Genomic DNA, 11,435 nt, shown 5'->3' with positions numbered 1-11,435 from the left:
ATCATGAACAAATACAGTTTCATAAATCCTTGGGGATGATAATTTGAATGCAAGGGTTGCCCAAAAAACCCATTTAAGTTTTCATCAGTGAACATGTATGATTCCAGTGTATTTTGTTTCAAGTTACTGGGTAAATAGTTTCCTTTGACAAGATACTGTTTCACCGGAGGTACATGTATATGCAGCATAGCAGATGCCTGTGTACAATGCTGCGAGAGGGATTTGGAAATTGAAGAGCTCATTAAAATATTACATTGCTGAACAAGTCTTTGGCAGAAATCATTTTCCAGGACAAGTATAGATTATTACAGTCGGTAGGAATGGGCGGACTATACTGCAGTATCTTTGGTAAATGTTTCAAAGAATAGCAAGTTCGTACAAATTGTACATTGAACAAAGGATTTACCAATACTGAAAATGCAAGAGGTAATTTGGGCATATTAACTGAGAAAAAAAAAGTTTTAATAATCTTTATCATTCGTGAATTGAAATTGAAGATAAATGTATTTTTTTATGAAATGAAAAACAACTTATTTGTAAAAAAAAAGCCGATGTATATTCAAATCTTTTCCCTTCCGTACTGAAATATCATGTAATCGAATCATCCAAGGTTTGATTTGACATTTTTTGTATAGCGAAGTGAAAGTAGTTTGTCTGGTTCCCTAAACTTGAGAACCAGACAATGAGGTTTGTGATCAGCTGTACTGCGTTCCAAAAGTCAATTGTTAAACAAGGACCACAGTTATGACGTGAAAAAGTGGTAATGTTACTTCTCAAATTATTCTACTCCTTTTTCGTTGAATAAGTTTTACTTTCAGTCAAAATCCGCGAAAGAGAAAGTGAAAGAACTAGGTTATGTTGGAGTTGGGGGTGGGTCACAGAGTAATTTTGGTCATACTGTGTTACAGTTTGTATGCCTAGTCATACTATTTGCAGTCTGTTTTTATCATCCAACTCTTTCGTTGATAATATTATTTTTGCGGGGAGGTGGATAGGGGGTAAACTATAAGTTATATTGTAAACGTATATTGCCCAACCAAATGCAAACATTCAAATACAGTGTTCAATCAAGCTGTTAATATAATTTATTATACTCAGAACGGGCAAAAGTGTATATATTTTTTTTTACCGAAGAATAAATTGCTTGCTATCAACTTCCATTTAATCATTTCAGAATTTTTTTTATCTGGAAAGAAAGGAGACTCTAAGTCATCTTCTACGGAATCTGGTGAGGGAATTCGGGTTTTAAACATGATGACATTCCAGATCTAGGAGAAATTTGTCTTTGATAGCAGAGGTCATGTCAATTAATAGAGAACCAGGGGAAATGTCGCCGCTATTAGAGAATGACGACAGTTCTCAATCATCAAACAACACTGCTAGGTAAATAATGCACAGACTGCTGCGACGGACTGTCTATTGTAAAATCATAAATCAAAAAATTCTTTGGTAAATCAGTCTTTAACAGTCAGTATATTACCGGTAGTCAGTTGTATGTTCTGTTAAATGCAAAGAAAGTAACTAAACATTGTGTTTGTCTTGGGTATTGGTGGTAAATTGATACCTTAATATTTAACCTGCTTTTAGAATGCCCTGGTAATATCATGCATATTTATATTTTGAATGAATAAAGCCAGACACTGGCAGTGTGTATAATGATTGCAACAGTCCATGGAGCCATTTCATGACTTTTTGTGTGTATTTAGACATCTTCTAAACATTTGTTTTTGCTGTATTTTACAGATCTCCAGATCAGCTGGAGAGGAGAAGGTAGGCATCATCCTCAACCCAGACCAATTTAGGTTGTAATCTCTGGGTCTTTTCCTTGAAATGTATTGTGCCAATTCGTTGCGAGCAATGAGAGCTAGGTCTTCTTTTGAATGCACCATAAAATGGGCTATATGGATGATGTGTATTTCTTTCTTTTTAGACAGCCGGTTGACTTCAGTTCATTACGCAGCGTTGGGAGTAGCGGTGAGATGGGCTCCACCTCGGCGGTGCTCCATCGATACAGATACTATAGCCGCCTGGCCCCGCACACTGATAGTGCCTTTGTGAGTACTATACACAAGTCTGTTACACTTACAGTCAGTATGTTTTGTACACAATCAGTAGGTTTTATGTTGTATATACCTTACTCCAGTGAGGAATGAAACATCTTTGTTCAGTTGTTAAAGTGATGTATGCTATTTTCACTTTTCTTTACCTGTTTTACAGATTTAGAAGCTCTCATAAGTTGTTTTAGCTTAGACACAGTGGATACATGTTGTTTACTGGTTATTTTTTTATCTTTGTAGCAAATGCCAGATCATGTTGTCCCCCCTGATTTCTACATTGTGGTTCCAATAATAACCGAGGGAAAACAGAGCAGCCTGATTACCATGTGAGTCCCCGATCAAATCAAGAGAGATAAAATACTCACTGCACACTTTGAAAAAATACAACCGAAACCAAACAAATAAAACAATTTATATAGAATAGCTTTATTGAACTCCTTAAACCTTAGAAAAAACATATTACAAAAATGATTGGTCTACATCATTATACTTGTAAAATAGCAACATTAAACTAGAAATAGATATCAGGGAGAGTAGATTCCCAGATTACCTGTAATAAGAGACACAGGTCACCCTGGCCTATATTCATTTGTTTCCTAAATTTTTGTTGTTTCTTTAAAGCCTTGTTTTTCTTTTTACTGTGTGCTAGTTTATTTTAAACAAAATCATAATAAAGACAATATTTTATGCATATAGACCAAAACATGTTATGAATTTGATTACCAAATGAATATTTTATTTTCTCACAGATTTTCTCTCTGGAACACAATGATGGGAACATCCATTTTGAGTATGCCATGGGCAATAAGACAGGTGTGTATGCCATGGGCAATAAGACAGGTGTGTATGCCATGGGCAATTAGACAGGTGTGTATGCCATGAGCTATTAGACAGGTGTGTATGCCATGGGCAATAAGACAGGTGTGTATGCCATGGGCAATAAGACAGGTGTGTATGCCATGGGCAATTAGACAGGTGTGTATGCCATGAGCTATTAGACAGATGTGTATGCCATGGGCAATTAGACAGGTGAGTATGCCATGGGCAATTAGACAGGTGTGTATGCCATGAGCTATTAGACAGGTGTGTATGCCATTGGCAATTAGACAGGTGAGTATGCCATGGGCAATTAGACAGGTGAGTATGCCATGGGCAATTAGACAGGTGTGTATGCCATGAGCTATTAGACAGGTGTGTATGCCATGGGCAGTTAGACAGGTGTGTATGCCATGGGCAATTAGACAGGTGAGTATGCCATGGGCAATTAGACAGGTGAATATGCCATGGGCAATAAGACAGGTGTGTATGCCATTGGCAATTAGACAGGTGTGTATGCCATGGGCAATTACACAGGTGTGTATGCCATTGGCAATTAGACAGGTGTGTATGCCATGGGCAATTACACAGATGTGTATGCCATGGGCAATTAGACAGGTGTGTATGCCATGGGCAATTAGACAGGTGTGTATACTATGGGCAATTAGACAGGTGTGTATGGCATGGGCAATTAGACAGGTGTGTATGGCATGGGCAATTAGACAGGTGAGTATGCCATGGGCAATTAGACAGGTGAATATGCCATGGGCAATAAGACAGGTGTGTATGCCATTGGCAATTAGACAGGTGAGTATGCCATGGTTAATAAGACAGGTGTGTATGCCATGGGCAATTACACAGGTCTGTATCCCATGGGCAATTACACAGGTGTGTATTCCATGGGCAATTACACAGGTCTGTATGGCATGGACAATTAGACAGGTGTGTATGCCATGGGCAATTAGACAGGTGTGTATGCCATGGGCAATTAGACAGGTGAGTATGCCATGGGCAATTAGACAGGTGAGTATGCCATGGGCAATTAGACAGGTGTGTATGCCATAGGCAATTAGACAGGTGAGTATGCCATGGGCAATAAGACAGGTGAGTATGCCATGAGCTATTAGACAGATGAGTATGCCATGGGCAATTAGACAGGTGTGTATGCCAAGGGCAATTAGACAGGTGAGTATGCCATAGGCAATTAGACAGGTGTGTATGCCATGGGCAATTTGACAGGTGTGTATGCCATTGGCAATTAGACAGGTGAGTATGCCATGGGCAATAAGACAGGTGAGTATGCCATGGCCTATTAGACCGGTGTGTAACTAAAAAAAACCTCACGTGTAAACTGTATAGCAGGCAAAGATTTAATGTTATCTTGATGTCCCATGTAAACTCAACCAGGATCTTTATTTGTTATATGAACTTATGTGTAAATTAAGAACTAGTAAAGAAATGAAATGATTGTAACAATGCAGGAAGAATTATTTACGTTTTTCATATCCCAGTTTATTTGATTAATCTTGCTGGCAAGGATGAACACTGAATATTCTAACTTAGACAATTTTGTTTCTACAGACTTTGATATATTAAATGACATAGTGATTTTAACCCAAGTAATTTTCAAAATATGAAATTGTTAAAATTTGGACCATTCATATTCTACAGCAACCTACCATTGGGCCTGGTTTCTTTCATTCTCACAATGTCAGAGGTTTCTTAGTAAAATTTATTTTGCTTAATGTAAAATTTTTAAGAAACACCTGAATACTTAATGATGTATTAAATTTTTTTCATGAGTTACTAAATCACTGTAATGGCCTCTCTATATACAGGCTGGCTTTGCGACAGGAATTTCCCTTCTTCTGCTGATGGCCATATTGATGTTCTATACAAGCTATAGGATTCTAAAAGCCATGCAGTCTATGGGTGAGTCACAGGACAATATAAATACTTTCACATACAACATTATGATAATAAATCCATGATGTATTACAATCTAGATACTATTAGGTTATATTATTTTCAGGTAAGCTGGATTCTGGGATTGATTTTTCGGACGTCTGTCACATGATCCTTGGTAGGTGGGCCCAGGTGTTGGCGGTGGTGTCCTCTCTCCTGACACTTCTGGGCGGTGCCATTGTCTACTGGATCCTGTTGTCCAACTTCTTCTTCAACGTTGTCAATTTCATCTACCGTAAGTCAATTTACTATCCCCTCACTAGGGGGCATAGTACCTCGGATTGTGTGTATAGGGGAGTGGTTGTGTGTTATTGCACAAAAGCTTGTTAGTAGTATTATAATATTAAATCTAAGCACTTAAAATTCCATACTCTTCTTTATAAGAACTGTAATAAGTCAAATACTGTTCTTGTAAATTAGTTCTTGGGGTATCCACTATTATACAGTAAAAGAAAAAATGAGTCAAATTTATTTAAATACATTCAAAAACATTTCCTCTCTGGATGTGGTGCTCCTGTTTCTGGTTGTTATAGAAACTGCTTTTGAATAATCCTTCTGATGTTTTATAAACATTTGTTTCACATTTCTAGATCACAGTTCTTCACCACACAGCAGTGTTTCAAATGGAACAGACTACGGTTAGTATACATGTATCTATCGCAAAAAAAAAACAGCGAGACATCAGTTGATGATTTTTTTTTTCCACTTTATTTAGAAATAAACTGTCAGTGATTTCTGTTTATGATATATATAGTGTGCCCATCAATGTCCCCCCCTTCACACCATGGTAACCATAGCAACCACAGTGGGTCATTTTTGGCCTCGCCGCACCCCCACGACGAGGTTTACGACCGAGTCTGGGATGAGCAGTACACGGTCCCGTTTTTTCTGATAGCTGTCATTGGACCCCTCATCAACTTCAAATCGCCAACATTCTTCACCAAGTTCAATGCATTAGGTAAGGTCATAGAATGGTGTGAGAAAAATGTCGGCTGTGAGAAATGGGAATGATCTTATTTTCATTGTAAATCAAAGATAATTGTGCAAAAGTAAGAGAATTTAGTCAAGGAATGTAAAGGATTTGTAACAGAACTAATCTTATGTTATCGTTTTACAATGATTATAACAATACGCAAAGTGAACTTGTAAGTTTTTCTTTTAACTGTAGTTAATATCATTTTACATTCAGTGCCAACACCAAACATATGAGTCTTCTCTTTGTTACAGGTACTCTTTCTGTGACATACCTGGTTTCATTTGTGGCAGTCAAAGCCTCCAAGTGGGGATTTCACCTGAATTTTCAGGGAGTCGACATTCCCAACGACCTTCACAATATTTACATTCCAGGTAAGTTTGTAGGATTCTTTAGCACCTGTATTTATTGGGAATGTTTCCCTGGAGAAGACAAAGTTCCAGCAGCACATGTGAACTTTAAAAACTCATGAAATGGAACTGCTTTATTTCAGATTTCCGGGGGACCTTCGCGGCCCTGACCGGGATCGCAGCTTTAGCCTACTTTGTACAGAACTGTGTCATCTCCATCTGTCGAAATCAACGCCACCCTGAGAATAATGTAAGCGATAATTTTCCCCCATTAGTTATTTATAACACAAGTTATTTCCAAATACATATGTATGTACATGAAATAAATGTATCAAAAAAGTTATTTAATCATTAATTATAATGTATTTATACATGTTTGAATATGCTAAACATTTTTGAATTTTTTTATTTTCCTGACAGTTATTTACATTTTTGTAGAACTTGTAATGTGTAATTCTTTTTTTAACATGACAACAGCTATTTAAAGATTAAATAATACAGATAACAAAGTGTGTGCATTATGTGCACATGGTGCAACTAATGTGTATTTGCATTTTTCAAATTCTCCAGATGACTTTATCGATTCAGTTAGATGTTACATACTAATATTTCATATCTTCCTAGCGTATCTTACATCTTGTTATTGTAGATACGTGATCTGACCATAGCCTATATCTTGGTCGCTGTGACCTACATATATATGGGGGTCATGTTTTACTCAGCATTTCCACTGAATAAAGACTGCATAGAAGATGTAAGTGTATTAGTTTCTCAAATGTCCATAGTCTTCAAAGTAATTGTACCTGATGAATATAAATTGTGAAATTTCAGGTCTACAATTGATAACTTGGTGTTCATTTTAACTCATAGTTACTGTAGCTAAATAGGTCAATCATTGTCAATCATTGACATAGATACTGAGTACCTGTATGCTTGTACCTGTCACAATCGTCTATTTATAGAATCTGCTGAACAACATTGCTGACACCGACATCATGGCGTTTGTAGCGCGGATCGGCCTTTTCTTCCAGATGATCTGCGTCTTTCCTCTGCTACTTTATATATTCCGCGCACAGCTACTCTTCTCACTGTTTGGAGATGTCTGGCCAAGGTAGACAACCTTACTCTTAACACAATATGTTTATGTTCTTGATTCCAATCTAATTAAAATTAGATCCTTCACGCTCTCGTATTTGATATGTTGCCTCACTGCGATTGTTCTTGATTCAGACACTATAAGATATATTCAGCTACTTGTATTTCTTTTTAATGTAAGAACCTGTGTCTTTACCAGTACAAAATGTTTGTCTGCTTCTCTCTAAACAGATTGACTTTTCAGCAAAATGAAATCAGAATTTGTTTTAGCTCCATGTTGGTAACAGGTAATACCACCAAGAATAAGTTTATATATATATATTGTTCGTCATTTTAGGGAACTCTCTGTGTATTTCTATTTTTAGTGTGAAGCATGTCCTTGGCCTCAATGTGTTGTTAGTGGCGGTCTGTGTGGTGTTTGCGGTGTTTTTACCACACATAGGAAGTATAATAGGGTAAGATATGGCTAACACATAAGGTATAATAGGGTAAGATGTGGCTAACACATAAGGTATAATAGGGTAAGATGTGGCTAACACATAGGGTATAATAGGGTAAGATGTGGCTAACACATAAGGTATAATAGGGTAAGATGTGGCTAACACATAAGGTATAATAGGGTAAGATGTGGCTAACACATAAGGTATAATAGGGTAAGATGTGGCTAACACATAAGAGGTATTATAGGATAAGATTTAGCTAACAGATACCAGTAAGAGGTTTTATAGAATAAGATATAGCTAACACAGAAGAGGTATTATAGAATAAGATATAGCTAACACAGAAGAGGTATTATAGAATAAGATATAGCTAACACAGAAGAGGTTTTATAGAATAAGATATAGCTAACACAGAAGAGGTATTATAGAATAAGATATAGCTAACACAGAAGAGGTTTTATAGAATAAGATATAGCTAACACAGAAGAGGTTTTATAGAATAAGATATAGCTAACACAGAAGAGGTATCATAGGGTTATATATACATGTAGCTAATGTTTACCACACATAGGAATTATAGGAAGTATACTAGGATAAGGTTCATGAACAACTCCTAGGATATACCGGTAAGGTATATGAACAACTTGTATGTTAGGTATGAGAAGAAGTCCTAGGATAATGTACATGAACAACATGTACCTTATCCTAAGACTTGTTCATAATCCTTATCCTAGGAGTTGTTCATGTTCTTATACAAGGAGCATTTCATACACCTTTTCCTAGGAGCATTTCATACCCACATCCTAGGAGTAGCTCACAGACCTTAACATTTTGTTGAATTATTAAATTTTGTGGGGGCCAATTTTCATGGATTGCTTAAATTTTATAGGTTTGTGGGGACATAATTTTGTGTATTATTTTATACCTATAAAAGGAAATATAACTTTATAACCCTAATTTATAAATCATGAAGGGTGTTAATTCGTGAATGAAAGGTACCCACAAATTCCATGAAAATTGAGCCACCATGAAATCTAATGATTCCACATATGTGATACTAACCTCCGAGTCGGTGCTTTATGGTTATATCATTTTGTGAGAGTCATATACCTTTTAGATATAACATTCTTAGTACCGGTACCTTACACTTAGATGACACAAAGACAAACAGGATGGCCACTGTTTTCTAGTTTCCATCAATTTATAAACCTTTTGTTAGTGATTGACTTCTATGTTGTAGGTTTGTGGGGGCTTTCTGTGGATTTTCCTACGCCATACTTCTGCCATGCCTGGTACACATGAGGACATTGTTCAACAATGGAGAATTATCTATCCTAACCGTAGTGTTTCATTCCACTCTGATTCTTCTTGGACTTGCAAATTTCATTGGACAATTTCTTATCCTAGGGAAAACATAAATCCAAAATTAAGAGACTCATTTTTTTATAGGAAATTATATCAATTTCAGTATTGTTGTAAACGGTTTATGTATGTTCTTAAAAGTGTTTTTGTTTTCGGAATTTTTCATCCGAATCCTATTGTATGGAAATTTTTGAATGAATGTAAAATATATATTTTATGTATGGAAAAGTATGGTTTATTATTTGTGTTATTTAAAATTTGTTCATTTTCATGGTTCTTTTTCAGATAAGTTTCTTATTTATAACTTGTTTGATCATATGTCTCATTTTCACTTTTGTAAAATATTTATCATTGTCATGCATTAGGTGAAAATTAATTAATTGTGTAATGATAATTTGCATATGAGCCACCCCCCCCCCCTCACATATGCAATATCATTCTTTTACAGTCCATACTCTCCATGATGGAATTATTAAACCAGAGATTACTGGAAACCAACTTTTTTTCACATGCGAGAAATTTTCGCGAGGTTAGCTAGAGCCTTGTTGTCGCAAATATTTCCCGCCGCGAACCAATCCTTTGTCTATAGTTTTTATAACAATACAGGTCTGGATAAGGCTTGGTCGCGAACATTAGTTGTCGCAAACCAGTTAATCGGCAGTTAATCGCGAAATAAAGTCGCCGCAAATAAAATTGGTCTACAGTATCATTTCTTGAAGAGCTTTCATTTCAATCTAGGTATTTTCACATGTTAGAAATACCTCATTTTGTTTTTGTTTAACATTAAACTTTACTTTCCTCATTTGCTTGTTAAAACACAGTTGTACTAATGAAGTTGATTCGTTAATTAATGTCAAACACCACCCATACATTGATCTCTTTCGATGGATTCCGAACTACATTTTGTGTTGCATGTATTGTTACCTCTATATACCAGGTTGAGTTACTCGATCTCTGTGATATTTTTGCCAATATGAACAAAAGCTTGCAGGAGATTATATTGAAAATTAAATGTTCTATATTTATCTTAGCATTAATACATGTAAATGCATGTCTGAATATATTTTGTGATATTGATGCGTGATCGGCCAATGTGAGATATTACTTATATTATTGAGTTTGTGACATATATTATTGAGTTTGTGACATATATTATTGAGTTTGTGACATATATTATTGAGTTTGTGGCAATTATAGAACAATTCTTATCAATAAAGATAAGAAATATTTTTTTCTCTTTTTATTCAAAATTATATTTCAATATAATGATTATTTTTTACTTAGATGCCCATGGAAAATTCAGGCATTAGCTTAAACACAAATACTGTCAATCATGGTTCTGTCAGTTTATCAAACTATAGTCTGTCCCAAGTTATTGCTTCCATTACTTTTTGATGATTTTTAGTAAATTAAAATACACATACCTGTGAAAGAAGTGCAGTTGAAATCAACGAAATGGAAAATATCCGAGATAACTTCTTTGAAAAATTATCCCTTTTCACTCATAAAAGTTTACAGTAAAAAAAACAAATTTCTTACGGAGATTTATAATGGGAAATGTTTACATCTTTTCTCCACTCAGAAGTACTCGGGACACCTCACGCAATTTTTCAGCGTTATCATCCAGGCTTATTAATGGCTTATGCAATGCAAAATCTCAGTAGACTTTCTATTTTGGGATGTGCATTGAAGCGGTAGAGGGGGCGTTTCAAAACAGATAATCTGGACATTTTTCATATAAGTGGATGAACATATAATGTAGTTTAAGTATAAAGGTATTTATTATTAACGAAATATCAAGCGAAAAGTGGTGGAAGCAAAAACCCGGGACGGAGTATAGTTATAATTATACTTGTATTAATAATCGCTACTCCACAATATGCTATATTATAGCAATTCTAACTAGATGTTAACTTACATATGATAGTGATGATGGACGACTTGTATCTTGACTCTTAAACTCTGGCTCTAACTGAGTTAATACTGTACACTGAAGTTGGTGGGATCCAACGTACATTCTTTGTGCAACAGATTGTGGACGACTACAGTATCAAACACTCTCTACAGAAATGCCAAGTTAACATTACGTACTATACTTGACAATTTGAGCTTCGATGGTGTTCACTTTCATTAAACACTTCTACGGCAGTATTGGATTTTTTCTACAAGTTCTACACTGGTCCTTTCACAAATAAAGATCTCCTTGAAAATGATTGTCACAGGCTTAACAGGTGTGTGACTGTCAGTCAATATTTCGGGTCTCAATAGCTCAGTGGTTAGAGCACTGGCAATGTACGCCAGAGGCCCTGAGTTCGAGTCCCGGTTGAGACTTGACTTTTCATCACCTGTTTTATGAATATAGAAGGCTTTTAAAAGA

The 11,435-nt window shown here is 35.8% G+C and overlaps 1 protein-coding gene and 1 non-coding gene across 3 annotated transcripts; both read left to right on the top strand.

Annotated features, from left to right (window-relative positions):
* The first annotated feature begins 633 nt into the window (after nucleotides 1-633).
* Nucleotides 634-10,286, top strand: LOC105321598 (neutral amino acid transporter 9). 2 transcript variants are annotated; one of them, XM_034458404.2, is made up of 16 exons: nucleotides 634-760; nucleotides 1,175-1,383; nucleotides 1,744-1,770; nucleotides 1,931-2,054; nucleotides 2,298-2,383; nucleotides 2,807-2,870; nucleotides 4,712-4,805; nucleotides 4,906-5,073; nucleotides 5,429-5,476; nucleotides 5,593-5,796; nucleotides 6,066-6,185; nucleotides 6,305-6,411; nucleotides 6,811-6,915; nucleotides 7,124-7,272; nucleotides 7,622-7,711; nucleotides 8,937-10,286. In XM_034458404.2, the coding sequence occupies exons 2-16, from the start codon at nucleotides 1,301-1,303 to the stop codon at nucleotides 9,112-9,114; spliced, it is 1,647 nt and encodes a 548-aa protein (XP_034314295.1). In that variant the 5' UTR covers nucleotides 634-760; nucleotides 1,175-1,300; the 3' UTR covers nucleotides 9,115-10,286. The 2 variants fall into 2 exon arrangements, with proteins under 2 accessions (XP_034314295.1, XP_065922574.1); XM_066066502.1 differs by having other exon boundaries at nucleotides 2,807-2,897.
* Nucleotides 10,287-11,316: 1,030 nt separating this feature from the next.
* On the top strand, nucleotides 11,317-11,389 carry Trnat-ugu (transfer RNA threonine (anticodon UGU)). Its single transcript has one exon. It is a non-coding gene; the product is annotated as a tRNA-Thr (tRNA).
* Nucleotides 11,390-11,435: the final 46 nt, after the last annotated feature.

This window comes from Magallana gigas, chromosome 7, assembly GCF_963853765.1.
Source record: "Magallana gigas chromosome 7, xbMagGiga1.1, whole genome shotgun sequence".
Taxonomy (NCBI): domain Eukaryota; kingdom Metazoa; phylum Mollusca; class Bivalvia; order Ostreida; family Ostreidae; genus Magallana; species Magallana gigas.
This window is presented reverse-complemented; position numbering and strand designations above follow the sequence as displayed.

Bases quoted from the DNA above. Each gene is read 5' to 3' on its own strand.
- LOC105321598 (XM_066066502.1), top strand. From the start codon at position 1,301: ATGTCAATTAATAGAGAACCAGGGGAAATGTCGCCGCTATTAGAGAAT. The intron at 5,074-5,428 runs GTAAGTCAATTT...TCACATTTCTAG, and splicing joins CGTTGTCAATTTCATCTACC to ATCACAGTTCTTCACCACAC. The intron at 5,797-6,065 runs GTAAGGTCATAG...TCTTTGTTACAG, and splicing joins CACCAAGTTCAATGCATTAG to GTACTCTTTCTGTGACATAC.